Here is a 27,546-nt window from a genome sequence, read left to right as displayed (position 1 = left end):
TAATTCCTGCTATTATATCTATAGTACATGCACACAGAATGAAAATCCTGCGATATTAATTGCGAAGTTAAAGATAGATATGGTATCTTCTATTTTTTTCACTCATTTTCTTATTCTGCATGTAATCGCTTACGTTGCATAGTTCTAGGAAAAATATAAAATCAGTAGGGAACAAGGGAAAGATGTTAAGAACACACACGGTTGTGTTAGAAATAGTTTTATGTCAAAGATACAAAAGTGCGATTCTATACAATATACATTATGCATCAGTTTTTTTTTCCAAGATGTCGTCAGTAAAAATATATCAATGCTGGAGTATTCCTCTCGTTGTTAATAACGGGAGACAATCTGTTTATTCACAACACAACTCATAACGGGTTGCTACGGTTTGCAAAGTAAATTAGAGCTATTTTGTCAAGCGTCATTTCTTCTCGTTAACGCAGCTGCGGCAGCTGAATATATTTTGTCCGCGAGAATCTCGAGTGATTGTTGCAAAATAGCGTTGTAATAGCATAAGCGTCAACCGTTGCAGTCTTGCGTCATCCTGTCTGTAAAACGGACAATGTATAATGATAAATTTGCATAGCTGCAACGCGAAACAGTCAAAATGTCACGCACAACAATGCTTAACGCGCGCGGACAATATATTCACGGCCGCTCAAGTGGTAGTTACAGTTACAAGTCTATATAGAGAACACTCGCTTCAGAACCCATGGCCATTTATCTTCGAATATCAGCAATGTTACGTATTTTAACTTTGGTTCTCTTCCTACGCCTGTCTTCCGTCACGCTGTCATCGGAAGTAACGTCATACGCGAGAGTATCGAGAAACGAACGGCCCGGAAGAAGCTTTCACGATTCTTTCTCGTGGATCACCAGGTGCGTAACATCGAGATTTTAATTTTTACATCGGTAGTTGAACTACCGGTAGCTGAACACAATGTCCCCGAGATATTCTGCGTAAGGATCGAATGTGAGTCTGCAACCGTCTGTGCACCTTAGGCCCGTAGCGAGAAACAATACGAGCGTGGAGAACGAAAATAGAAGTATAAATGACGTTGTTATCACAGCATCGCCCGTGTACGTACCGCCGAAACCTCCGAAACTGAAGAAAGGTGAAGCGATCGATCATCCAGCCGGCCCAAGGTAAATTCAGATGTTCAAGATATAGCGGCTAACGTATTAATAATTTATTATTATTGCTAATGGCCTATTATGTCTACACATATAGATATTCGACGCTGGATCATGAAATGATAGCCAAGCTGGACGCGGGCAAGAAGCAAATTCAACAGCGATTTAATCCACCTGCGGCTGGACTCTTTGATAAAGACCCTATCCCTTACGCAAATGGAAGGCCGCAGAAAGGAGCGAGTATATCGGATGCGGAAAACTCTCCAAGTATAAACTCATCCGCTTTTCCCGGTCCGATCTTCCCTGGCATATACGAATACAGTCCGATGGGCCCGGTCCTCGACGACGAACCACCGATGTCCAAACCGATAATCAGTAAATATCCACCTGCACCCATGAACGATGAGGTACGTAAATATTCCATCGTTAGCTTCGAGCGGATAGATGATATATACTGTTAAATATTAAAGAATGAAATTTAAACCAATACCTTGGGTTAGATAACATTTTGTTATTTTTAACTATACCATATGTGTCGAAATTTATTATTTTAACACAAAACAGTATTATTTTAATTTTATAGATTAATTAAATTAACGACATACTGAGTAAGAGCAGTGGCGACCTATAAGAATGGTTAAAAATTACTCAAATTGAGTGTAATTTGACGTTACAAATTTAACAGTGTAAATTATTCTTCTCATTGCTCGTCTTTCAAACATGCATCTCACGAGATCTCTCATTCGATTCTCATCGCGTAGATTCCGGATTCTTACAAACCGTCACCGAACAAATATCACGTCAGCGACCAGCACGAAACGGACTATCCTAATTTTGAAATGGCTTCTTCCTACGAGAACGACGGACCTGGACCGAAACCTATGAAATTTGCGAACCATCACGACCGTCCACCTTCGTTCGCAGAGGATTCATACGAACACGATCATCATGATTTTCATCACGACCTGATCTACGATCACATACCCGTGTATCACGAGCATCATCCCAAGACCACGACAGAGGAGCCGGAAATGAACGACCAGCGACTCGACAAGAGGCCCTACTCGTATTACTTTATAGGAAAAAAGCTGTGGTATATACCGCTGTATTTTAGCATCTATTTTATCATATATATAGCGGCGCTCGTACTGAAGAGCGTCGCCCGACACAAGATCAATTTTCCGGCTCAGCTGGCGGAGGCCGTGACTCATCGTAGAAGACGCGAACTTAGCGAAGGATGGTGGCATTTTACCGAAAGAATACTTGAAGGGATGGAACGATTTGCTGAAGCATCCGGTAACAGTTCTGAACGTCGAGTGAGCTATCGCTGAAAAAAATCTCTAGACAAAATCTCAATGTACTTTTAATAATCGCTATTCTCGTTCTCGCTCATCGCTGTATAGATAGTACAAACGATTGGATATAAAGATAAGTTCATGATGCATAATATATCGTTAAGAACGTTTACCATTGATAAATACATAATAATTATTTATATATAAGATATAGAATATAAAAGTTACACATTATATCATATAAATTATAAGCTTAAGTAAATTACATAAAAAGTGCGTTCCTAGCTACGATATAATTGTTTTCATTATTTCTGTACTTAAGAACTTATTATAATTAACCGATTTTCTTATCTATTTGTGCTAACCATTTATATATTACAAATAAACACAGTATTTACAACGTTATTGATGAGTTTATTCATTACCACAATGATGGATTTCACGAATTCTTAACCCTTTGTAACTCATGTTATCAAAAATAAAAAATATGACAACTATTTTAAATTGATTTACAACAGATAAATTCATGATTTAGAATGTTGATGGAAATTTTGCCGGTTTGTAACAGTGATGTCACCAGGAGTTACAAAGGGTTAAATTTGTTTCTAAGATTCTTACGAAGAAAAATAATAATTAGATAATCTGAAAACTAGACTTTTAAAATAGTTCTTTAATTTCTAAATTACTCATTCTTGAATAAATCATCTGAGTTTTATTCTTTAAATTTCCGTAACATATCAGAATTTCCAATATATTGCTAAAATAATTTATAGTACATAGTTATAAATAAAGGAATATAGCTCTATAAAGGAAGAATCGTTAATAGAGAAGCATGTAACTATCGCCGGCTTAGACTATTGTTTCAACGGGACCGGCCTAAAAGTATGCTAATGACTTAAGGATGTTTCACGTATAGCTATATGTAGTATAATTTTTTTTCTTGATTAAACAGTGTAAAGCTAGTCTCAGAAATGATTCATAAACAACATGTTATCATTGGGACAGGAAAAGCGTAAAAATCGCAATTTACTTAGCTCCCTGGTTACCTAAACGATAATATAGCCCAACCTATTCTTCGATAAATCTCATTGATATTTTTAAATTAAAATGTATATAATCGCAACAAGTATCGAATGGCACATAACAGCTTAACCAATAATTATAATCATATCTAAAAAAGGCATGTAATAATTTAAAACATCGCTAGACTTAAACGATGACATCGACGCGTCACTTAAAAACGATCAATGAAACTCGGGTGCTACCGAACGTTGCAACGGAATCGGCTTGTAAGCGACGTTGCGAAAGATCTGTAACAATTAGAGTAATTAGCGCTTAGGGATTTGTGTGCGCTTAACGTTACCGTCGATATAGTTACCGTTGCGCGTATACCGGACGAAGCTGCTATAGAAACTAGGTCCAAGAATCGCATTCAGTACCTCAGACGACCAAAGGTTTTTCACTCCGAGACTTCCTTGCTGTGCTACTCGGAAATGACGAGCTTTTACTACATGGGACAGCGTATAGCGTGACAATTGTTAATGGTGGAATGGTGTCTGTCATGTGTGTGAAAAGAAGAACAGTGCAATATATCTTAAAGATTAACATGGGTCAGTATTACTTTATTATTAGAGTTATTATTAAGAGATTTACATACAAGATACGAATATCATGTACGAATCCAGGTAGATAAATCTGTCGAAAATAAATTTCGCGAAGTGTCTGTTACAAATTTTGTTGGCACAATACCAACAGAAATGTAACATCAGGAATCTGCTAACAAAATATGATGATAGATTGATTGCGGAAATTGGAGACTGCTATTTCATAATTATTTAAAAAACGACGATGGTTTACATTTTATTTGTACGGTTAAGAAATGACAGATTCTACTTAGCCCAGTCGATAGAGACATTTAAATGGAATTAATTCCGGGAAGCAATTTTTTTTTGTCTGTTTTGGAGGGTCATGGGTAGTCTAAAACCGGATTTTCGGGATTCTAACCCTGGAGCGTTAGCCGCCATTTTGATTAGAAGGGTGATTTTGTTTTTATTAAATATCTCGCTTATTTTCAACTTTAGAGTGAAAGTGGTAATAACCAAACTTGTAGAAAATTTAATACTCTACAATTTTGGTCCTTATCATTTTTCACCTAGGATCGATATTTTGGGTCTTAGACTCGAAAGTGGAGGGTGAAATTTTTTTATTTTTTTTTTATTTTTTGAATTTACTTCGTATAACGAAAAACATCTTTTCTCCACACCACCACGGGGGTAGAGTTTATGGCGCGTTTTTTTTTAGCGTGGTATCCCCTGTAGGCCTAATCCACGCATAAATCCTTGGCTTAAAGTTTGTTAATCGGAATTATGCAGTTTTTATACATTTTGACGATGGTCCAGCCAAATTAAAGTCGGTGTCTTCTCCTGTTGGTTCTTCGCTAAAATCGGGATTGTCATCTCCAAGTTCAGGTGAGTTGGTGTTGAATGTTGTTTCAGGCAGATCGTCCAGGAAGAGGTCTCGAACCAACAGGAGAAGACACCGACGTTAATTTGGCTGGACTATCGTCAAAACGTATAAAAACTGCATAATTCCGATTTACAACTAAGCCAAGGATTTATGCGTGGATTAGGACGCTAAAAAAAACGCGCCATAAACTCTACCCCCGTGGTGGTGTGGAGAAAAGATGTTTTTCATTATACCAAGTAAATTCAAAAAATAAAAAAAAATTTCACCCCTCACTTTCGAGTCTAAGACCCAAAATATCGATCCTAGGTGAAAAATGACAAGGACAAAAATTGTAGAGTATTAAATTTTCTACAAGTTTGGTTATTACCACTTTCACTCTAAAGTTGAACATAAGCGAGATATTTAATAAAAACAAAATCACCCTTCTAATCAAAATGGCGGCTAACGCTCCAGGGTTAGAATCCCGAAAATCCGGTTTTAGACTACCCATGACTCTCCGAAACAGACCAAAAAAAATCGCTTCCCGGAATTAATTCCATTTCAGCGGCTTTTTCGGGCTCTATCGACTGGGCTAACTGTCAGATTATGTCAACAGACTCTGCTGGCGAAATATGCGAGCTTAATGCGGATGTAGTTGACGCGAATTTATACCGCAATATTCTATCCGAACCGACTAGCATATTCCTAACATTTTATTTATTGGGAAATTGTACTTCCAACATGATCAAGGACTGTGTGTGTAATTTTCATTATAGGTATATATATAAATAATATTTTAATTTCACAGGCTCAATAAACAGTCGATTAGTCAAATTCGTTCTGTTGTCGATCTGCATTTATCACGCCTCTGGCGAAATGAATATGGAAAATGCAGAAGGATCGATTTCGAAAACAGGAACATCTAGAGAAAATACTGAGCTGACTACGATCCCGCAATCTGTCAGGTAAATATGTGAATGTAATTCTGTATTAATCTTAGCGACCGTTTAAGCTTTGGACAAACTATAATTCGCATTAAATAATCAAGATAGAATTATAATATCTATAATTTTATATGTTGTTTATTTTAGTAGGTATGCGTATAGTTTAATATATATTCTATACATATGTATATTCTGATTCTTCAATCATTTTTCCAATATACGCGGCACGTAAAACATGAATTTAAAATAAGATTACTATCTCGTAAATTCTGACGCGAATTTTAAATCTAAAGCAGGTTTTACTGTAATTGCTGTAATCGAATGTTAATTTTCATCGCGATATAAAAGCTCAATTTTCTTTAATCTTTATAATATATAAAGAAATATAAAGCGGGAGATTAGATCGATATAAATCTGAAATTGACAAAACTAATAACTTATCACCCCGCTAACAATAAGTCACATTTTGTCCATAGGAACAGACGAAACAGAGCGTACAGATGGGATTATAACAGAGGTGACTACGCCGACCATCACGACGATCACGATGAGGACATGAATGACGAGGAGAACGGTCAAACGAAGGCGATGGATCAACCTAAGACTGATTATTGGGCCGGCTATTACGATTTTCTGATAAACGAAGGAAGCTTCAAATTCTGGGCTGTCTTTCAGGTAGATCTTAATCTTCTTTAATTTTAACCACCTGATTTTTTTCACGTAATCATGTAAATTTGATTTAAACACGTGTTATCGTATTTGTGCATCAGCTCGCGACTGCGGCTCTTCTAATCTACAGCGGTTTCGCGGCTCTCTACTACGCCAAAGTGAATCCGCCGACCACGGACGATTATTTCGACGATATACTCCGCCGGCGACGACGACGAAGAAGACGCCGCTCGCTTCCGCTCGCAGCCCGCGACAAACCCTTTGCCGGACTCGATTCCATCACGTTTCAAAGGATAATCGAGGCTGCTGATGAACGAGCGCGTTGATTTTCGATCGCTTCGACAAAGAAAAAGTACACCAGTATGCAATAAATATAGAAAGTAAATAATTACAATCTGTGGGGCATTTCGATGAGATGAGTTTTTAAAAGTGCGAATCGAAGAGACATGAGATGCGAAAATGCAATCAATCCCCTCTGTTTCCTGAAAATGGGTGACTGCTTTTAATCGGCATAGAATTAACGAGCATGATATAATACTCATATGTATAAGAAATCTTTGCGATAAATTTCGAAAATTATTACTAAATTAACAGTGTATATAACATAGAGTGCAATGTGTGTATGTGTGTTTGTGTTAATCCGTAAACTTCGGTATATGTATAAGAATACATTTGTATAGAGATATTAAGATTAAGATGCGTGTAAGATTAAAGAGAAAATCGGGAAGATTAAACGGTTGCGGAAAATAATTAGAGCAAAGCGACAGATAGGTCATGTTGTTACGCTAGCAAACGTCGTTTTGAAAGGTAGTCGATTAATCAATTTGGCGACAACTCGAGTGTCACGTTCTCGGGCCCGGCCGGGTGAAGAGAACGAGCCCTGGGGCTGGTCTGGTCGGCTCGGCGGTTAAATGTATGGGATCAAAACGTAATAAAAATCTCCCGAAAAAATGTCAATCGATAAATCATGTTATGATGCGGCGAATCGCTGCACGAATCGCCAGGCGATGCGATACGGTGCCGATATCAATGCCACGCGAACTGCCCCTTCTCCTCTCATTCTTCTTTATACTAACTACATTCATATATCGCACCTTTAGAAGAATACCGTCGCAATTTAAAAATTCACAGTTTTTAGGAGAGAGGAAAAACAAATTTATTTCAATTTTTTTAAATTGTGAGATAACTAACGCAATTACAATTAAGATATTTTGTTATAATAAAATTTATACTGTTTCTTGAAGAGAGGTCTGCTGTGATTCACTTGTCAATTCATTTTATGACACTATTCATCCAGCGATCGCATTGCAACATAATTGATTTAAAAGAATAACGATACCTCTGCCCCGTACAGCGGATTTCGCATATAGACTTGTGACACTATTACAGCACTATTTTTATGGGGTTAACTCAAAATCGAAATTTTTAAGTTGTGGCAGTATTCTTCTAGAGGTGCGACATATAATACAATGCAATATTTACAATACGCAATCCATACGTTGATTCTTAAATGCGATTTTTCTTGTCGAACAAAGAGGAGGCAATATGTAACGAGGAGCCTCCGAGAGTCTTCCTGGATTGCATCAGGAGCATATCTGTGCTGCATCGCGATCTGATAGATCGTCCGACGAGTTGTCCGAACTTCGAAAGCTGCGGATTTTAACGAAAATTGTCCAGATCTTGGAGAAGAAGAAGCAGGAAGGGGAAAAAAGTTGTTAAGGAAAACGAGAGCGGCTCTGCTCGATACGGCCCTGCGAAGATCACCCAGAGCATCTTACCGGCACGACATTCCGCCACGTAGTCAGCTGCGAGGGATACCTTAAGCGCAAGTACGGCAATCTTAGCGGGGGACCGGGGGACCGGATGCCGCGTCCCCGGAGCGCGGGGAGACCCGCGGGTAATACCATTCCCGCGCGGTAAGGAGATCGAACGGCGGGTGTCGTTCTCTTTTTCTGTTTCGGCAAAATTTTTACAGATAAATCTCCGGCGGATGAAGGGAAACCAGCGGTGGATTACGCCCGTCCGAAATCCAGACCGCGGGCGATAAAAAGTGTTATTTACAGCTCCTCGGTACGCCTCAGCACGGCCACCATCCGATAATTTCCACCGGCCGTTCCCTACGCGCCGATCCCGCGAGCGATCGGAATAATAATACGCGATGATAATAGTGGGATTAACCGACGCCACGCGGACATTCCTGTCGAAAATTTTCGAAACTTCGCTCCCGAGATGATATATTCGAAAACTATTTCTGTCAATATACACTCGGTCAATTCTTGCAAGTATACGGTCAAACTTCGGCACATTGTTCTCGACACATTGAGATCAAGCTTGAGATCAACTAGCACTTCCTCGTTAGTCCTGTTAGTTCTTTTCTTACTATAGCTACAAATGAAAATAATATTGTAATTTTACATATACGTGGTCAGAGCAAGCTTATCTAAAATAACAAAAGAGCAACGTGAAGAAAGATATACTAAAAATAAAAGTATTAATTAAGAATTGGAAAGTCTGATTCGATATCTGATACGATATCATAATATTGTAATATAGATATATCTGGTTTTTTTGTGCATGTGCCTATTTCGACGACGACTCAACTAAATTTTTTATCACTAGAACTTTCGCGAAAACGATACTAAAAGGAATTTTTCGCATTTTGGCTCAATTTTGTGGAAAGAAAAGACCGGGCCTTTATCGACGATCTTTTAAGACTCGTTGCCCGCAGATAAAGACCATTATTTATAATTTGATGATAATCTTTGATCAAAAATTCTTTGCCGATCATGGTTGAACTCTTCCCCGTGTCCCTTTTCTCCTTTTTCATTTTACTTACTCCTCTTCAGTCAAAGCGGTAACAAGTATTTGAATAACGACACATCTCGGCGAGCTTATAATTACAACACTGGGTTAATATTTTAATATCTTAGTGGGATTGTCTTGCATAACAAACTATCATTGTTTTAAATTATTTAAAATCCAGTTTTTAGATTTTAGATTCTTAAGCTACACGAAAAAAATATTAGTATCCAGGTAAAACAGCAAGTCTTACAATAAAGTCAAAATGATGATTTTTTTTTATTTTACCCGGTCATTATTTTAACGTCTTTTGACTTTATTATGACTTTCTGTTCTACTTGGGTAAATATTGTAATAAAATTTATCTCTTTTTCTAAAATATGCTGATATTATAACGAAAATTACGATATATCTATTCAAAGATATTATATACATTTTATATTTTATAAAAAGATTATTGTAACTGATTATTGTTCACTAAAATTTTATAACTGAATGCAGTTGTTTTTGTACAAGTTAAATTATGATATCAATCTATTAATTTTTTAGATGTAATAAAATTAACTATGTAACAAAGTCTGAAAATACATGCACGGGATTTTAACCGGTGAGATACGTTGGATGCGATTTCGCATTGTGTCCACTGTGGAACGTCATGGGACCACAAGATTCGCTACCGTTACCGCGAAATAACGAGATAAGACAACGGTAATCTAGGCGTCGCACTAATAAGGGCGCGCGCCGTCTAATGAGTAGCATTATGTAGCTCCACCTAACATGCAAACAGTGGGATTATGCAGAATTGCAGAACTGTTATCCTTCTAAAATTACTATATTAACGAGATGAAGAATGTGATGGCCCATACAATTTCATTATTCGCAACGCGAATTCATATCCCGCAAACAAATAAATGTTTCTCTAATGTAAATGTAGGATATTTTTTTTATATAAAACAATCTTTTAAAACTAGTGTAATATTTCTTCATACGAAATTACATTACTATATTCCCGATATACATTTTGATTACTCCTATCTTCTTTTCTTTTTCTTTCTTTTATTGTATTTATATTGCTCATGTCGCCATTCTAAAAATATAGTTTTACTTTTTATATTATTATATCGTTACCGCGTTAATAAATAAATAAATAAAATATATAAATATACAGAGAGAAGAAAAGTTTGGTTTATCTGGTTTATCATAATGGTAAGAACATGTTTGTAACATATTGAAATCTCCCGACGCAGTACACGAATTGTAAAACCGATGCGAGCATTGAAATCTCCTTGCCGATGTATCGTTGCTCAAATAAGTATAAGTCCTCTCATTAAGTATATCCTTACAGTAATTAAGTATATCCTCTCCACAAATTTTTTCGCTAAATATTCTTGTAAGAAAAAGATATATTACGGTAAAATAGTTGGATTTTATCTAAATATCTTCGAATCTTTCACACTTTTCGAGTTAAGATAAATGTTATTTATATCATCGCTCTTTGTTCAACGGCCCGTTTAGTTACGAACGGTGGTTTTCACAAAGGGACCGCGGATTTAAAATGTATAAAGCACCGTAACCGTGGGAATACATAAAGTCGACGTGGGGAATTCGTCAGGGCGGCGTGTAAGCCGAATATATGTATACATATACATATATATATATATATATATATATATATATATGTATATGCGACGCGCGACGCGGTGTGAGAGAACCTGGCCGAACGGGAAGAACGAAGATGAGGAACGGCGGTACCTCAGGATCTCGGATTGTCAGTTGGTGGTCAGCCGTCACGTAGGAAGGACGTGGTGGTGTTGTCCCGCTTGCTTCGCCGCGCTTCACCTCTTCCTGCTTCGGATCGTCTCGTCTCTCTGAGGAAGCATCGCCCTGCATGGACGCTTCGTGTACGTGCCTTCCTCGAGAGAAGTCAATAGACGCGATATGATTTACACCGGGCTGGCTACCGGTGGTGCGGGTCAATAACTTCCATCTGAGCGGAGTTATTATATTTTTTCAATAACTTGTTCAACATTGCGAACCATCTTGATAGATTGATCGAACAATAGCAGCTAGTAGAGGAACACAATCGATCGAGTGGCACAAGTATTTTCCAACTTGGAGGATATACTCCAAGTTACTCCGTATTCGCTTAACGGTATTTTCCCGGTCATCGAAAATCGCGGTCCCCTTCGCGACTTTGAGGAAACCACCACACCGCACACGCAATTTATTTCGGCCGCAAGTTGACCTACGTGCTCAAGAAAGTCAATTATTGTATAATCAAGGCTGCAGTGAAGTATCTCATACGTAAACGTCTTGATACCATCTTCATTAGCGAATCTAGCAAGTAGAAACGTAGCAGCGTCTCTTTTTTACAATGAGAATGCGAAGAATGCTTTGACACGATCAGCCTCCACGCAATTATCATCATGGTGCACCGTCGCCGAGGAATGTCATAAAAACTGAACTCTGACTCTCGTGGGAAACAGCGTGCGTTACGAATACAATTCGATCGGAAGTAAAAATTCAAGAGTCCGGACGATGACTTCCATGTGTGGCAGCGGAAAGAATCATGCCGCGATGAACGCCGGCGGTTATTACAGGCCATACACTTATCAGGTGAGTATTTTATATTTACCATATTGTTCTCATTAGGAAATATGACAGGATAAAGCCATTAAATTTGAAACTTGACGTTGACTCAAGTCAGTAACTGACCTATTTTTTGTACTCGTAATAAGTAGATATTATATATTCAATTTTTATAAGATTATAATAATGCAATAATTTCGCCAGATACAATCACGTGTATAATAAGAATATATCGTCTGTGAATAAACAATATCGTGTGACATTTTTCTGCAAATGCACTTTTTGGCTTCGATTATTCCATATCGTCATTCTACAGCGTTTGTGCCAACAAGTATTTTAGCCACATATTATTTATAAAAAGTTACATATATAAATAGTTATTGTATTTATTTTACTGTTAATACAGTTTTTGTCTCTCCTGAAAACTTTACTAATTGTCACATAGGCGGTATTGTTTATTCATTGACGATACGTTCAATAATGGAAATGACGGTAACGAGAAAAAAACGTTTTCCTGTTTTGTCGAGTCTGCTTTCTTGCTGCAAGATGCTTTACAAGTTAGTAAGATCTGACAATATCGCGAAACACGTTTTTCTTTTCAACAAGAGTCATCTTTTGTACTCGAAGAAAAAGAGAATCCTGATCGTTATCATACACACATCGAACAAATATATTGTAATTGAATAAAATTTTACTATCACCTTTACAAGATATATCCTTTAAATATTACATTAACTGAATTAGCAAGAATTATCTCGACTGTCATTCTTCGTATCGATAAGTTATGACTCCACATATATGTGCAGAGTGTAAAAGAACGAAAGTAGTTAGCAAATCGCTTATAAGACGAGTCTTGTCCGAGTTTTATCAAAGAATAAAATCGTGACCAGACAGACAGGATACACGACTTTTACACATTTAGACTTTTAAGGACTCAATCGTTTACTTTTCAAGCAAGACACGTTGTGCTCTCTGTGAATTAAAACGCGTTTACTTATAACATAAAATACATAATAGAGGTGATTATACAGGCTGATTATAAAGTGCAATTTTATACTTTCATAACTTCCGGTCTATATCTATGTATGATAAAATTAATCTGTAAAAAACATTAGAGCTGCAGTTTAGTTAGTGAGGCTTATTGTTAGTATATATTAAGAGCATTTATTTGTAAAAATTTTTTCCTAATAGATACATTGGAAGAAGTGAACCAATTCCTTTATAATTATCCTATACGTATATATATATATATATATATATATATATATATATATATATATAGATCTTACATCACGGAAACCTTCACCTTGCCTCATATGAAAGTATTACATAATTTTATCAAGAAACACACGGTCACACACGTCTCGCGTCAAGTTCACGCGCAACGGCGAAACAAACCATGTATCTCTTTACGCGAGACAGCAATTTGAAAGTAACTTCAATTATGGCATTCCAATAAGAGGGGATATCCTTCCTTCCTCCTCTCCTCCTACACATACAAGAGGTCGTTTATTCTTGTTCCCTCCCTGTCTTTGTCGTCATTTTCTTTTCTTTCTTCTTTTTACTCGCTAAATTGAAGCTTTTATCATTACCAAGAAAATGTGCCTGAAATAAAGACAGGAGCAAATGTATATGTAATTGTGTATTTCAACTTTTTGCGCGCACGCACATAACTGTTCTAAGAAACGTAAATCCCGGAATTCCTCACGAAACATTTTAATCTATTCTTTAAAGACCGACAAAATATCGGCGCGCAGTTTACTGAGTTTGAAAATAAATATACAAAATTCATACAGAAATATTATTAAGCTACCAAGATCCAGCTCGGGCCAAAAATAGCATTTTCTCCAATTGATTAATAATCTATTCTATTTTAATATATATATTCAAAATGTATTGTAATATTAAATGCAGATCTCATGATCGAGCTAACTTCATTTACCTTATCTCACGATCTTTTGAATTATCCGATACTCATTGTCAGACACTCTTTCCGTCTTAATAAGCTCGTCTTCTTTCTATGCCAAAACCCACATCCCACACAACGGCGTGGCGGCGCGGCGCCGTTCGTTTAATTGGCTGTTTAAACCCGATCGTCCGACACGTTCGCAACCCGCTCGCACAATGGTACCGTTATCGAGTCAACGACTGTGGGCGATAATTGCGACGATAGCGATGCACTTTACTCGCGAGTAAATTATATTACGCACGATAACCATCCCTAATGAGATGCACCCTCGCAGCCAAGAAACTGCGGAATCTGAACTCGAATCGTGCTGCGAGTACTTAACGCTCAACGCATCATCAGAAAAAAGAACGGATCTCTCACGTATTGATGTGCACGTACGCACGCAACGCGTCTGTTACGCTAACGATTGCGGATAATATTTGAATTGCTGGACTAGCGCGCGCGCACACACGTTTGGATTCCCTCGGAACACGTCGGCCGAATGATAATTAAGTTTCCTCGAGTTAATGAGCCGCAAGGTGAGCTATGATGAAATATATAAGAATTACGTGGCCAGGCACGCCTTTTTATCTACCCGCAGAGTTACTACAATAGCCGACAGTTAGGTTCAATGTACCTGTAATATAAATGTATGACCGTAAACAAATTAAGTGTCCCATCACAACCCTGGTGAAAAAATTTCTTATATTTTCTCAGAAATTTTGTAAGAATTGAGACTTGTGAAAAATTCTGAGAAAATATATAAAGTTTCTTAGGTACTTTCAGAAATAATTGGATGAGGATTTTCGGAATATTTTAACATCATATAACATTATATATGAAAATTTCTAATAAATTGCACAGATTTTCTCATATTTATTCAGATTTCTACAAAGATATGTTGGTGGAAAAAATCTGAATTTTTTTATTCCTATTTTGTCTGACATTTTGTGAGTTTTTCTGAAAAACATTCCAATTTGTATAAAAAATCTGCAAAATTCTAAGAAAATCTGAAAATTTTTATAAAAATTCTTATTAATAATATGAAAAATTCTGAGACATTTTTCCACCAGAGAAAATAAAAATAATATAAATAGCAGCGTCTTTTTTGAGGAATCAAACATTGACAAATCGACTTTACGACCTGGACAGTCTAAAATTTAAACTTGCGACAGCATTATAGAAGTGCGAATTTAACTAATTCTCGAAGATGGAAAATCAATCTGAATCTTATGTCGTTATATAATGCGGCTTCGAAGATCCGTACAATAGATGGCCTTGAATACGATGCGAGCGATGATAATTCTGTATGCAATCTTTATAATCGAATTATGTAAGCAATTTTAATCTCCGGTATAGGCGGAAAAACATTTGTCGATCGCAACCAACGTGAAATCTTGCGGAAATATCGCGAAAATATCCATATAATGGAACAAATTATAACTGTACTCGCAGTGCTCTTCTCTCTCTGTCTACTGTTGAGAACCTGACTTGGCAATTTTAAACGCGAGAAACAACATTGCCGGTAACGTTTATAAAATACTAATGAGCGATTATAAAATAATCCAATGATATGTATCCACAAACAAACGAAGGAAGTTCCCATATGCGTACTTCTGCTTTAGATAACATCGTGTACCCTCGAGCAAAGCTCGCGCGAAACTTAAGCTTTTGGTGTGAGGAAATTCCTGCGCGAAGTATCTCTACGGATCAAAGAACGCGATACATAGCGCGATTCAATGTCCATCCTATTGTCGAGATATATTTGCATATATCGTAAGGACTGCGTGAGAGCGTAATCGCAAGGATGACCGTAGCGATAATATATCTTTCTGATTCGCCGATGCCCACGTAATTCCTATTGCGAGGATCTCATTGAGTTTAGACAATCCAATGTATCCGTGGAGTGTTCTCCACTTCTTGCGCGATATATATAATCGACACTTTTTTTAAATAAATACCCAGATGTGTCGATCGTGATCATTTGTGAATGGAATCGTACTTTGTACCGTCTCGCATAGATATAATATATGATGTGGCTTTGCGAGGCCCGGCCCTGTGAACAAGCGTTACGATCTGCGCGTACGAGTTCCAGGTACACACGCGTTCCTAGGGCCCCTTATTAAACCAGACAAGGACGAGAGTTGCGGGAGCGTCCTTGAAGGATCTTTGCACTCGGCTGCAAAGCTGCTCGTACAGCTCGTACTCGCATCTTCTTCGCATTTTCTTCGTGCTGCCCCGCACGAAGGCCGCGCATTGACTCCCGTCCAAGTCATGGCACGCAATGTACACGCATACGGACAGTTGCGTACACCGGCACCTTCCTCAAGCCATTATTTGCGAATCCCGAAGGTTGAATTTCTTAACCGTCTTCAAATATTAGCCCTCGGTATTCTGCGGCCACGGTATTAGCGGATATTTTTGCAATGTGTTTCTGTCTTTCTCATGCACCGCGGCACTTATCCGTGACAGACTTAATTGTGTTGTTTCAGTCACACGTTCCATTATTCTTAAACTAATTTCATCTTTGACGAACGGTTGATAACAGTTAGCAGCTCCGGAGTGTCATTTCTGTAATGTCGTTATTTATAGTTATGAAGTTTTCATAAGGCGGCGGAGGTAACAGCCTTTTCAGGAATCGCATAGCTGTTACCACGGTTTGTGATCCACATAGTTGGATATGCTCGGCAACGCTACTTAAGTACCGCCGAGAATTATTTTTACGGCCTGCATCTTTGAAGAATATGAGATAAATAAAAAAAGATGTTGATAAAAGGCGACACTGAAAAGAATAGCACAGATATAATTTAGGCTAATAATTTTCCTTTTGACATTTGAATTTGTGGTTGTTATATACTTGAAGAATTAGGAGAGATACAAATATTATTCTTACAACTATTAATTTAAAAAAAAATAGGGAACTTAAAATAGTCGCAATATATGACGTTTAACTGTTGAATGGTAACTTTTCTCATTTGTGACAGCATTTTGTGAAAGTGAGTGATCGTTGATCTAGAATAAATACGACTTAAGAGCAAGATTGCATATCAACTAGCAAAATGACATATTATGCCATGTCATCACACGCTAAGCGACTATTTGCTTCATAGATCATAATTTCAAATACCTCGAAAATTAAGTACAAATTACTAAATACCAATTATTTATCTTTGCATAGCTTATTTTTGAAACATTCAATGTTGGTTTAAAGATATAGGAAACTAATCGCGCACTGGAAATCTTTTATGAGTGCAACAAAGCGTGTAATAAGGAAAATGCAAATAAATAACGTGCAATAAAGCTATATCACGCTTCATAGCTATCACGTAGCTATCACGGATCGATAACAGCACGATGATGTTAGCGTCAAACCTGAAACCAATACAAATCGGTTGTTTATTTATGAACGTGAAAACAGACATGAACAAGCATAATATATTCTGAGATTATTACAAAAGTATCATATAATATCGATAATTTTTAAAAGCGTATTTAAATATTAGATAAAATTAGCAATTAGATGTATTCAAAATATTTCCTTCGATAGTACGAACGATTATCACTATCAATATGTCGCGATAATGATACTACTCTTCCTTCTTCTTCTCATAAATAATTTGAGCAATAACAGCATAGCGTGCGCACAATTGCGCGCAAGAGGCAAGAAGATAAGAATAAGTAGAAGTCACGCGGTATTTTTTTTTTATAAAAAATCACTACAATCTATAAACTTCTAACGGTTCACGCTCGCGCTTTGTATCTGGACATCACATTCGATACGGTCGATTTCATCGGTGCATTCGAGATATTCCACCTGTTCGAAGAAGATGCGAGGACGCGTATAAAATTTATGTCTTGCACTACTTAATAATCCGAACGACGAACGCAAACGGGATTCATCTTCATAAGTTACTTGAACATTCTAAGCCAAACGGGCATTTTCCGAGGCTCTTTGCTTCCTGTTTTAATAATATTAAGTGTCTTGGTAATATAAAATAACATTTTACATTGAGAACGTTTCTGAATACGAAGATTGCGTAACACAAGGTGATTGATTGCATCTTGACAGATAAAAAAAAAGACAAACACATCATATTGTAATGTTTTAGACATTAATTAACGTTTAAGATCCGCTAAAAACTAAAACTCTTGGAGTTCGACGTACCCAGCTTCGACCTCAATATTTGTCATTTTATACTTAACAACTTTATTTTATTTCTTGTATGCTAGTTAAAGTTTTAATGTTTATCGGAAGCAGCTGGAAACCTCGGAAATATCATTTACAGGTGCCACAAGAAGCACCTGGACCTACTTCGAGTTTTAATATAAAAGCAGTCATGCCTGAAAATACCCGACCACACTTGCGAATGGCACGTTTATTTTACCGCTAGACGAAATATTATGAATTTTCTACGCGATCTCGCCCGGCAAGTCGAGCAGAGCTGAACGTTATTCGTATCTCGACACTTTGAAAATTTCTTCTTATTCATGCATTCCGTGCCGCCGGTGGTACCGTTAACGGGATTACCGTACACGCTCGCTTATATTTATCACACATATATACATACATATATATATAATTCAACGATAAGTCGCGTGCCACCTGACTCGCATCGCTACAAATGTATACCAAACAAAAATTAGGAACATTAAACAATTATCTCTTTTAAAAGATGCTGTGCGCAAGAGTACTATTGTAATATATATTTTGTTATGCCATTGCGATATTGACAAATTAAAAAGTAAAATTTTACATTTTAAATTATGTTTGAAACCAAGCTTTAAAAACATTAAGTTCAATCATTCAGAAACGATAGTCAATAGATAAAATATCAATTAACCCTAGCTCGCCACACTCCGGTCCAGTGGACCGCTGAACGTTTTTTTTTTGTTTTCTAGTTTTTACATAATAACATAATTTTCTAGTTTCTTTGTAATAAGTTCAGTTTAAATTCAAATTATTTTCTTGACCTGATATTATCATAAACATCTTATTCAAAATCTGTATTTCGAATTTCTACAGTACAAGCTTAAAAATATTAATTAGAATTGAAATGACAATGCGACAAAGTCGAACGGTCTGACGGATTGGAGATCGGAGTGTGGCGAATTAAGGACACGAAAATAAGTGGTTATAGTTAGGGTTAAGATTAATTATCCTCATTACAGAGTGACTATTATCTACCAAGATCCACTTGGTCCAGGGTATCGGTAGCACGAAGAAATGGCAATACTACATGGAGGTTTGGCAGTGCCATGTTAATTTTATCGGCTATGTTAGTGTTGATCGCAGTTCTGGCAATTGCTGGATTAGCTCTATGGATGGGTGGTACGTTGAATGTTTAATTTATCGTCCATTAAGTTGACTAATAAAATTTCTTATGCTTATAAAAAAAAGTAGAATTAAAGGAGTAAAAATATAGAATTAGAGTCCGTCAAATTTTTACTTTCTTTTTCAATTAAATTTAAAATAAGTCAAATAATAAATTACATAAAATTAATTATTGTTAATCAAATGTTTCAGCTTTCCGAACAGATTCTAAAAATGGTGAGTTCACCACATATTCAAATAACAATAATAAATTACGTAATACTTTCACATTTTTATTTTATTACAGCTATCGTCGGATTTTCATGTAGCTTCAGAATAGCAAGAGGCGAAAGGTATAATCCCATGTTAAAACTAAACACGAGCATGGTCTTCCGAGAAAAGGAACGAAAATTCAAAAATATTGTAAGTAAAATATATTTCAAGATCGCTCTACTATGTATGTAAAAAGGTAGATGCGGAATCAAGCCTCTTAAAAATTCAAATATTGTTATTTTTAGTTCGAGCTTTTATTTAGGAGAAGCGTGCTCGGCTTATCCTACAAGCAAACCATGATAGACAAATTTGAGAATGGGACTTTAAAAGTTTTCTTCAGATTGTATCTCGACCGAAGGAAGATACCACGCTCGATCGTAAATATCGAAGACACCATTCAAGATATTATTGTCAAAGAAACATACTCAATATCATCATTGTTCAAAGATATGGAGTTAGACCTCACGTCCGTATCAGTGAAAAGTGAGTGGCGATAAGTAGACTTGATCAATTTTATGCAAAACGTTGAACCGCATAAAAACATTGAAACTTTATTGGATTCCCGCTACCTGTTTTCTCGCGCTGGCCGTTCAGAGTCTTTCATGTCTATTCTTCATTTTCAACTCCATTCTTTATTTTCTTTATTGTTACATCAAACTTTTCTTCATTTTTTATTTGTTTCATCTACATTATATAATATATATTTCGCCCATTCTTTCTTTTGCTCAACATATAGTTAGTTCTATGCTCTAAATTTTAACAAAAATTCGTTTAGCTACAAATATTGCGTCTCACCTATTATTCACAATCTAAACCGAAAGTTAGACGTCTAAACCTAATTTGCTTATTGCTTCAAGCATTTGTTTATTCTTTAAACAAAATATGATCAGTTTCAAGTATTTTTTTTTTAAATTCCAGGAATAAGTCAGGAAGGTGTCATGAACCAGAAACAAGGGCAGCAGAAACATGCTATGATCACTAAAAATGGTCTATTACGACCAAATAGAAACAGCAGCTTGATTATGAGTTCAAAGCCAAAACCGAAACCAACCAAGATCGAATCCAGCGAGCCGAACATAGACTTCAACAACATCCCAACCATCCAGGGTACCTATAGAGCAACGAAAGTTAATATCACCGCGGAAAATTCAACTAAAGAAATATCTGAGCCGATAACAGATAGCAAAGGATTAGCCACTACTAGGAGAACGCCGTCACACCCCACGACGTCACAGAAAGTATCGAATCACGTAGAATCTTCGCCAACGGGCGAACCTTCGACAAAATCCACGGTAGCTACGTCCAGCAAGACCAAATCAAACGAAAAACAAGAGAATGAAATAAAAACTACGTCTTCAGGGACCACAACTGTTCGAAGCGATTTGGATATTTTCAAAGATTTCCGTAATCCAGATTTCGAGAATAACTCACCGTGGAAGCCGATCGTGCCGGGATATGTAACCACGGAATTCAAGTTGCTACCAAATAACAATGTCAGAGAAACCAGTTACACAGAATCAACCACGCGGAGAGTAGTTCCGACGACGAGCGATTCCCGCGATAACGTGAGAATGCCCAACGCTGGAACCAGCACGACGTCGTCAACGGTGCCAGGGTCATCGTTAGATTCTATCAACTTTCGCGATGTGTCTGAGATAAATACCTTCGATATAGACAACACCGATTTTCCGCGAGATAGGATCGTTCCAGGTCTAACAGCTAGGCCGAACGACGACGGGAAACTGGACATTGAAGTAGCCGGACAGTTGCCTTCGGAAATGTACAGCGTCAAGTTAAAAGCCTCGTCACATAATGCCGATGATGGGGTAACTTCCACCTCTGAGATCCCGATGATTCGAGGAGTTTCAAAAAATATAATGCCGACAAAAGATAGAGCCTCAAACGCTACTCGAAAGCCGGAGATCAAGTTTGATAACTCGGCATCGATGGTCGAACCGGATTATATATTCGGGTCAAGCAGCGACGAGAAAATTATGAACGATTCGCTTACGAGCGGTATTGGCGTAGCGGAACCCGTGCCAGACACGGAAGTCGAATCGGAAGCGAAGAATCGATACAGGGGAAGCGGTATCCTGGCGCTGACCACGGACGAAAACACGTTGCGGAACAGGAAGATTAACGTTAATTCGCAGCAACCGATTTACACCAGTTACAATACGCCTGATCTGAATGGCGGCGGTCTCGGCGGGTCCAGTTTGATCGAGAACCTGGCGACGACGAAACCTTTCAGACACACGATACCCGTCGACAAAATCACGTCCGTCGTACATTATAGTATCAATTATAGCAATCCTCTTCATAACTTGGACAATCTATCTCTTTCGGATGGCACGACCACCGACGCGAAATTGTCCCAAGATAAAGCCTTGACGCCGATACCGTCAACGAGAGTCGAAGTGGAAACTTCTGTTATAGGGCACGATGAGAGAGATGCGACGGTCCAGTTGTCAAGTCACGGACGAATTACGTCGACAGACCCGAATGTCGTAAAGGACGACGACAGATTATCGCACTCTGGCATCACGGAGAGTTACTCGGAGTCAAAACTGATCCCCAAAGATTCGGGCGGGAAGAGGGGCGTATCGAGAAACTCGACGTTCGTCGAGATCGACATTATGAAGCACACGCCCGGCGAGTCGGAAGAAAACGGGGAAACATACCCAGACGAAGCGACAGCCGGCGACGGCGAATCGCAGAAAAAGAAGGTTTATAACGAGACTTTAAAGGCCTACGTGGTGGAAAATCTCGTGACGCTGGCGCCTGTGAAGAGCAACACGGGGATCGGTAGGCCGGTGCGACCGAAACCGAAGATCGACTCCCCCGATACTCTTTTGGAGCAGCTATTTGGGGTGCGCGATTACACGCACGACGGAGACACGATGACGGATACCGAATCCGCCGACTCTGAATCCTCCTCTTCCTCCTTGCACAAGATCCAGGACTCTGCGAAATCCGACGAGAAGGGATCTACAAATAAGAGCACTATAGTGGAACAAATAGTCGAGGTCGTTACCTCCATCAGTACCAGAGTGTCGTCCAATATTAAGAGCGATCCGGTCATCCTGAAATTCATCGTCACCAATTCTACGACCGATCCGGTTACTCATTCGGAGAAGACTTCGACGTCGGGCGACGAAGCAAATAAATCATTCGAATCGGCTGTCGATACAACGGAAAAGATACTCCCCGAAAGTCGGCCGATTTTGTCAACGGCGAATTTAAGGACGATGCAGACGTCGGACAGAAAAATGTCGCTCGAGGAGAACAGAGTTCTGCTGGAGAAGCTCAAACAGCTCGCCCAGATCAAAACGGACGACGATCCCGTACGAGTCATTAGAAACAACTCAAAGCGAAACTCGAGCGAAATGTTGCGACTTCAAGATCTCGCGCCGTCGCTGAATATCGACGAGCTGAAGAAAATCGCCGACGTCGTGACTGGAAACGAGAGTCTACAGGACGCAAGTTCGGGATTCACGTTGAGTCGTGATGGGGTGGAAATATTTACGAAAGTATTAAATAAGGAAGAGGACCGAGGAGAGAGAAACGAGGCAGATACAATGTCGACGATTCGAGAAAGCAAGACTAATGAGACCAATGGTAATTGTGCAAACGCAACGCGTTTAAATGTATGCAGGCGAGTGGAAAAGTATTACACTGTTGAATCCGTAGTATCAAATTATACTCAATTTGTGTCATTTTTAACCATTTCTATAGTTCGCTACTGCTTCTACTCAGTATGTTGTTAATTTAACTAAAACAATATTAATTTAACTAAATCAATGGAGTTAAAATAATAAATACTGTTTTGTGTTAAAATAATAAATTTTGGCACACACACACACATAATAGTTAAAAATAACAAAATGTTATTTAACTCAAAAAATATTGATTTAAATTTAATTAAATCCTTTATTAAATTTAATTTCATCCTTCAATATTTAACAGTGTAGTGCGCAGAGCTTGTGTAGCTTTCTTTCTTACAGCCAACTATTAGATTATACGGGAAATCACGTGAAGTTTTTCCTTACACTGCGCAATAAATAAATTTCGTACACCATCACTCATGTTCGATGATATAAATTGGTAAAATATATCAAATTCTCTTTTCTTTATTATTTTCTGATATTAATAAGTGCATGTATATTTGATCTGTATGCATCTTTCTTCAGCGAAAGTGGATCTTACGACAATTGATCGAGAGTTACAGCTCTATTTATTAATCTATAAATTGAAAAGAGATTCTCCGGTATATTTCACCAATCTGCTATCAAATGCACGATGAAACAGCACTCGAAAAAAATTGATATATCTCGACGTGTGTACTTACCGTAAACGTATCGTATTTTCGCAGATAGCTGCGACGGTTTCCTCTGCGGAGATGGAAAATGCTTAAACTCCAGCGCGATTTGTAACATGCTGGTAGAATGTCCGGGCGCGGAGGACGAAGCTAATTGCACGTGCGCCGACTTCCTCAAGACGGAAATGTATCAAAAAATCTGCGACGGTATCGCCGATTGTTGGGATTATTCAGACGAGAGCAATTGCGGTAATGTCAATTAAATTCAGATTGTCGCGATAACCCAGATGTTCTCTCATAAAACTAAGTTCAATCTCAATTAGCTTTAATTGCTTTCACGAGAGCAGTTACCTAAACATTTTTTCGACTTATTTGTTGCTCATTTGATTTTATTTTTCAGACTGGTGCGAGAAAGGTCAATTCGTATGCGGTAACAGCCAATCCTGCATTGATATGGATAAGGTATGCAACGGTGTTAGCGATTGTCCCGGCGGCGAAGACGAGAAGAAATGTACTGCTCTGATAGACGACCAGCCGGAAGAAGACATTGCTGAACCGCGAATTGATCTCGTCTCGACGGAAAATCTATCGAGAAATCAATCCGAGATAGAATCTCATTTCCATCAAGCAATCGAGTCCTCTGTTATAGACACAGCTACTCCATATATCCTCCCTGACGATCTTCAATCTGAGAGATTAATGAACGACAATAATAGCTTATCTCCGAAGTTGATTGATCAGGAATCGGCTCGGAATAGAGACGCGGGGGAGAGTAAAATCGTCGTCGCTGTTTCCAGCAGAGAGACTCCCGAAAGTTCGTCGGATGTCTTAAGGAACGGTTTAACTCCGGAGAATAATTTGCGTGTTAAAAATAACAGAACTTTTCCAGTAGCGAACGTTCATAACAAGGAGATCGACAATTATAACAACAGAGGATACCTCAGTGTACGTAAAAATGGCATATGGGGAAAGCTTTGTTTAGCCGATATGAATAGTCTTACCCGAGAGCGGCATGCGCGCCGAATTACGTTGTCCGTCGAAGATCTTGCTAAAGCTGCGTGCAAGGCCATCACGTATCGGTAAGTAACATTGTCGTTGAAATCTCGATTAAGAGAAATTGTATTATATTAAAAGTATATAATTTTATATTAATAAAAATTTTATATTAAATATTTTATGTTAAAAGTAAATAAAGTTTCTTAGACCGAAAGGCTTTCGTTTTTCAGAGATTACGAAACGGTAGAAAAAGTACTGGACGAGAACCCGGTGCCGAACCAGTTTTACTACACTTTGTCGTACAATGACAAATCCGAACTCTCGGATAAAACAGCCTTGTCTTTGAAATCGTCCGAGTGCCCGAGCGGCGAAGTTCTCAAAGTACGATGCAAAAATTTCGAATGCGGAATAAGAACTCAAGTGGCATCGACTGCGAGGTATGTCTTCATAAAACTTGCCGCTAAACTCGAGATTAATTCCGTTGCGCAAGACTTGACATTAAAAATATTTACAATAAACTTCTGTTCCACCGCGTTATACCCAAATCTACTGTAGACAGTTACGTGTGAATCAACAAATTCATTAATAACTTTGTAAGAAGAAATTAAAGATTCAAAATTTACAGAAAGAAAGTTACTTTCTCATGTCACGGTTTTTTAGTAAAGATAAATGAATCTTGTTCATAAAAGTATCTTCCTGAAAGCAATGATGGATGTTTCAAAGTTCGCTTCCAAATGCCTCAATTTTCGTATCAATAAAAAGAATATTTTTATATTTTTATATTCAAATGTACCCTCCCCTTTAAAGCAGATCGTTTCCTTCTCGTCATTCCAGGATTGTTGGCGGTGCCAGTAGCTCCATGGGCAACTGGCCATGGCAAATTGCCTTATACAAAGATGGAAAATATCAATGTGGTGGTGCTCTAATAAAAGATCGATGGGTTATTTCTGCAGCTCATTGCTTTTATCAGTAAAATAAAATAATTTTTTTACATATAAATTTTTACATATAAAGCTTCAGTACAAAGATCTAATCGAAAGTAACGCTTTATAGCGCAGAGGATAGCTACTGGGTCGCAAGAATCGGTGCGACTCGTAGAGGAAGCTTCCGAAGCCCGCACGAGCAGCTCTTACGGGTGGATTACATATCGCTACACCCGGATTACATCAATAACGGATTCGTCAATGACATAGCTGTAATAAGACTTGAACGAGCGGTTAGCTTCAGTGACTACATTCGACCAGTGTGCCTCCCGAAAGCACCGGTCCCCAGCGAGACGATCTGCGTGGTAACTGGATGGGGACAGTTAAATGAAATCGGCAGGGTGTTTCGTAAGTAGAATATATTTTTTTATTATATTATTATTATATATACTTTAGTGTAGATGTAGACGATCGTGATCTTACATTGGAAAAGTTACATTATATGTATAATACTTGTCCCGTTACTTATTAACGTTTATAACGTACTTATTAATAGCTGATACTCTGCAAGAGGTACAAATCCCGGTGATATCGACGGAAGATTGTCGACGGAAGACTCTATTCTTGCCGCTGTATAAGATTACATCTGGCATGTTGTGCGCAGGATTAGAGAACGGTGGCAAAGACGCGTGTCTTGGAGATAGCGGCGGGCCTTTGGTATGCTTGTCCCCGTTGGAAAACCGTTATGTGTTACAAGGTACGTAAATAGATACCGTATTGTTACTTTCGTCGCGCAAACAAGAGCGATAGAATCCTTAGCACTATGCACATGTAATATTAAATACATTTATTAATTATCTTACCTTGTGGATAAATAAAACTGAATGTTTACTAAATAAATTTCCCTATAATATTCCTTCGCCAAATATGAAATTATCTCTTTTGTTTCAGGTATCACTTCAAACGGATATGGATGTGGGAGACGGGAACGACCGGGCGTTTATACGAAAATTTATTCTTACACGACTTATATCAATATTGTTACCACGCAGAAAGATATCCAACCGTCCGCGGCGGAATTCTGCAAAGGTCACAGATGCCCTCTCGGAGAATGTTTACCCAAATCACGTGTCTGCAATGGATTTCTAGAATGCTCCGACGGCAGCGACGAACGAGATTGCTCCGCGATCTCACGATAATACAAGACTGATATGTCGATATGATAATGTAAACGCGATTTATACAATACAAGCAACGCTAGCGCGGTCTGATAAATAAGTGTAGTTTCTCGGTGAGGAAGAACTCACACACACAATTGTATATACGTAAAGTACAATGTATCTATGGAAATCGAATTAAAATACAGTAACAATAAGCAACAAAACTCGATAGACTGTTGCAAAACTTTCCTTCAGATTGTTCTGCAAATATATCTTCAAAAGAAGCATTCTTTTAGTTCTAGAATAATTGTATATACGTCGAGAAAAAATAGAAAAAAACTTTACAATTATTTATTTAAAATTAATGTCTAATGTCTGATGCAAATGTCTCTCAATGTCACGTTATTAATGTATTATTAACGTCATTACTTTAGTCTCTATATAAATAATCATGTCCATGCAGATTGGGACTAACTTGACTCGAAGCTTATGTTAATTCTGCTTTTAGACAGATACTTTAAGTTATGCTATTGGCAAGATTAGATCAAATGAAAAGGAGTCTAGTTTACAATGTAAAAAGACATGACTTATCTTCTCCCAGTAATGTGTACATATTATAAAATTATTGTGAAATTACAATTAATGTAAAACTTATAAGAAAAGATAACAGTAAATATATTCTTTTTGTAAAATTCATGTTCTTTTCAATTTTTGTCTTGGAACAATTAGAAGGTAATTATAC

At 37.8% G+C, this 27,546-nt stretch overlaps 3 protein-coding genes across 3 annotated transcripts; all 3 read left to right on the top strand.

The window, feature by feature from the left end:
- The first annotated feature begins 38 nt into the window (after nucleotides 1-38).
- On the top strand, nucleotides 39-2,834 carry LOC139773661 (uncharacterized). The gene is made up of 4 exons (XM_071708259.1): nucleotides 39-879; nucleotides 1,003-1,146; nucleotides 1,232-1,541; nucleotides 1,896-2,834. The coding sequence occupies exons 1-4, from the start codon at nucleotides 713-715 to the stop codon at nucleotides 2,463-2,465; spliced, it is 1,191 nt and encodes a 396-aa protein (XP_071564360.1). The 5' UTR covers nucleotides 39-712; the 3' UTR covers nucleotides 2,466-2,834.
- A 1,027-nt stretch (nucleotides 2,835-3,861) lies between these two features.
- LOC139773612 (uncharacterized) lies at nucleotides 3,862-7,438 on the top strand. Its single transcript, XM_071708164.1, has 4 exons — nucleotides 3,862-4,039; nucleotides 5,683-5,839; nucleotides 6,295-6,493; nucleotides 6,589-7,438. The coding sequence occupies exons 1-4, from the start codon at nucleotides 3,979-3,981 to the stop codon at nucleotides 6,811-6,813; spliced, it is 642 nt and encodes a 213-aa protein (XP_071564265.1). The 5' UTR covers nucleotides 3,862-3,978; the 3' UTR covers nucleotides 6,814-7,438.
- Nucleotides 7,439-11,073: 3,635 nt separating this feature from the next.
- On the top strand, nucleotides 11,074-27,500 carry LOC139773657 (uncharacterized). Its single transcript, XM_071708247.1, has 13 exons — nucleotides 11,074-11,902; nucleotides 18,993-19,152; nucleotides 19,348-19,371; nucleotides 19,442-19,557; nucleotides 19,653-19,890; nucleotides 20,326-23,025; nucleotides 23,780-23,974; nucleotides 24,126-24,804; nucleotides 24,952-25,158; nucleotides 25,556-25,690; nucleotides 25,775-26,052; nucleotides 26,201-26,401; nucleotides 26,596-27,500. The coding sequence occupies exons 1-13, from the start codon at nucleotides 11,825-11,827 to the stop codon at nucleotides 26,841-26,843; spliced, it is 5,259 nt and encodes a 1,752-aa protein (XP_071564348.1). The 5' UTR covers nucleotides 11,074-11,824; the 3' UTR covers nucleotides 26,844-27,500.
- The last annotated feature ends 46 nt before the right edge of the window (nucleotides 27,501-27,546 follow it).

This window comes from Temnothorax nylanderi, unplaced genomic scaffold (genome assembly GCF_030848795.1).
Source record: "Temnothorax nylanderi isolate EJ_2023f unplaced genomic scaffold, tnyl_v1.0 TNYL_tig0065_pilon, whole genome shotgun sequence".
NCBI classification, from domain to species: domain Eukaryota; kingdom Metazoa; phylum Arthropoda; class Insecta; order Hymenoptera; family Formicidae; genus Temnothorax; species Temnothorax nylanderi.
The sequence above is the reverse complement of the archived record's forward strand: the minus strand, read 5'-3'. Positions and strand labels throughout refer to the sequence as shown.

What these genes read in the sequence shown, in the direction of transcription:
- LOC139773661 (XM_071708259.1), top strand. Translation starts at nt 713, where the DNA reads ATGGCCATTTATCTTCGAATATCAGCAATGTTACGTATTTTAACTTTG. An exon ending in TCTTTCTCGTGGATCACCAG is followed by an intron (nt 880 to 1,002) that starts GTGCGTAACATC and finishes TGTGCACCTTAG; the next exon opens with GCCCGTAGCGAGAAACAATA. An exon ending in GATCATCCAGCCGGCCCAAG is followed by an intron (nt 1,147 to 1,231) that starts GTAAATTCAGAT and finishes CTACACATATAG; the next exon opens with ATATTCGACGCTGGATCATG.
- LOC139773612 (XM_071708164.1), top strand. Translation starts at nt 3,979, where the DNA reads ATGGTGTCTGTCATGTGTGTGAAAAGAAGAACAGTGCAATATATCTTA. An exon ending in ACGATCCCGCAATCTGTCAG is followed by an intron (nt 5,840 to 6,294) that starts GTAAATATGTGA and finishes TTTTGTCCATAG; the next exon opens with GAACAGACGAAACAGAGCGT. An exon ending in AATTCTGGGCTGTCTTTCAG is followed by an intron (nt 6,494 to 6,588) that starts GTAGATCTTAAT and finishes TTTGTGCATCAG; the next exon opens with CTCGCGACTGCGGCTCTTCT.
- LOC139773657 (XM_071708247.1), top strand. Translation starts at nt 11,825, where the DNA reads ATGACTTCCATGTGTGGCAGCGGAAAGAATCATGCCGCGATGAACGCC. An exon ending in CACGTCCGTATCAGTGAAAA is followed by an intron (nt 19,891 to 20,325) that starts GTGAGTGGCGAT and finishes TTTAAATTCCAG; the next exon opens with GAATAAGTCAGGAAGGTGTC. An exon ending in TGAAATCGGCAGGGTGTTTC is followed by an intron (nt 26,053 to 26,200) that starts GTAAGTAGAATA and finishes ACTTATTAATAG; the next exon opens with CTGATACTCTGCAAGAGGTA.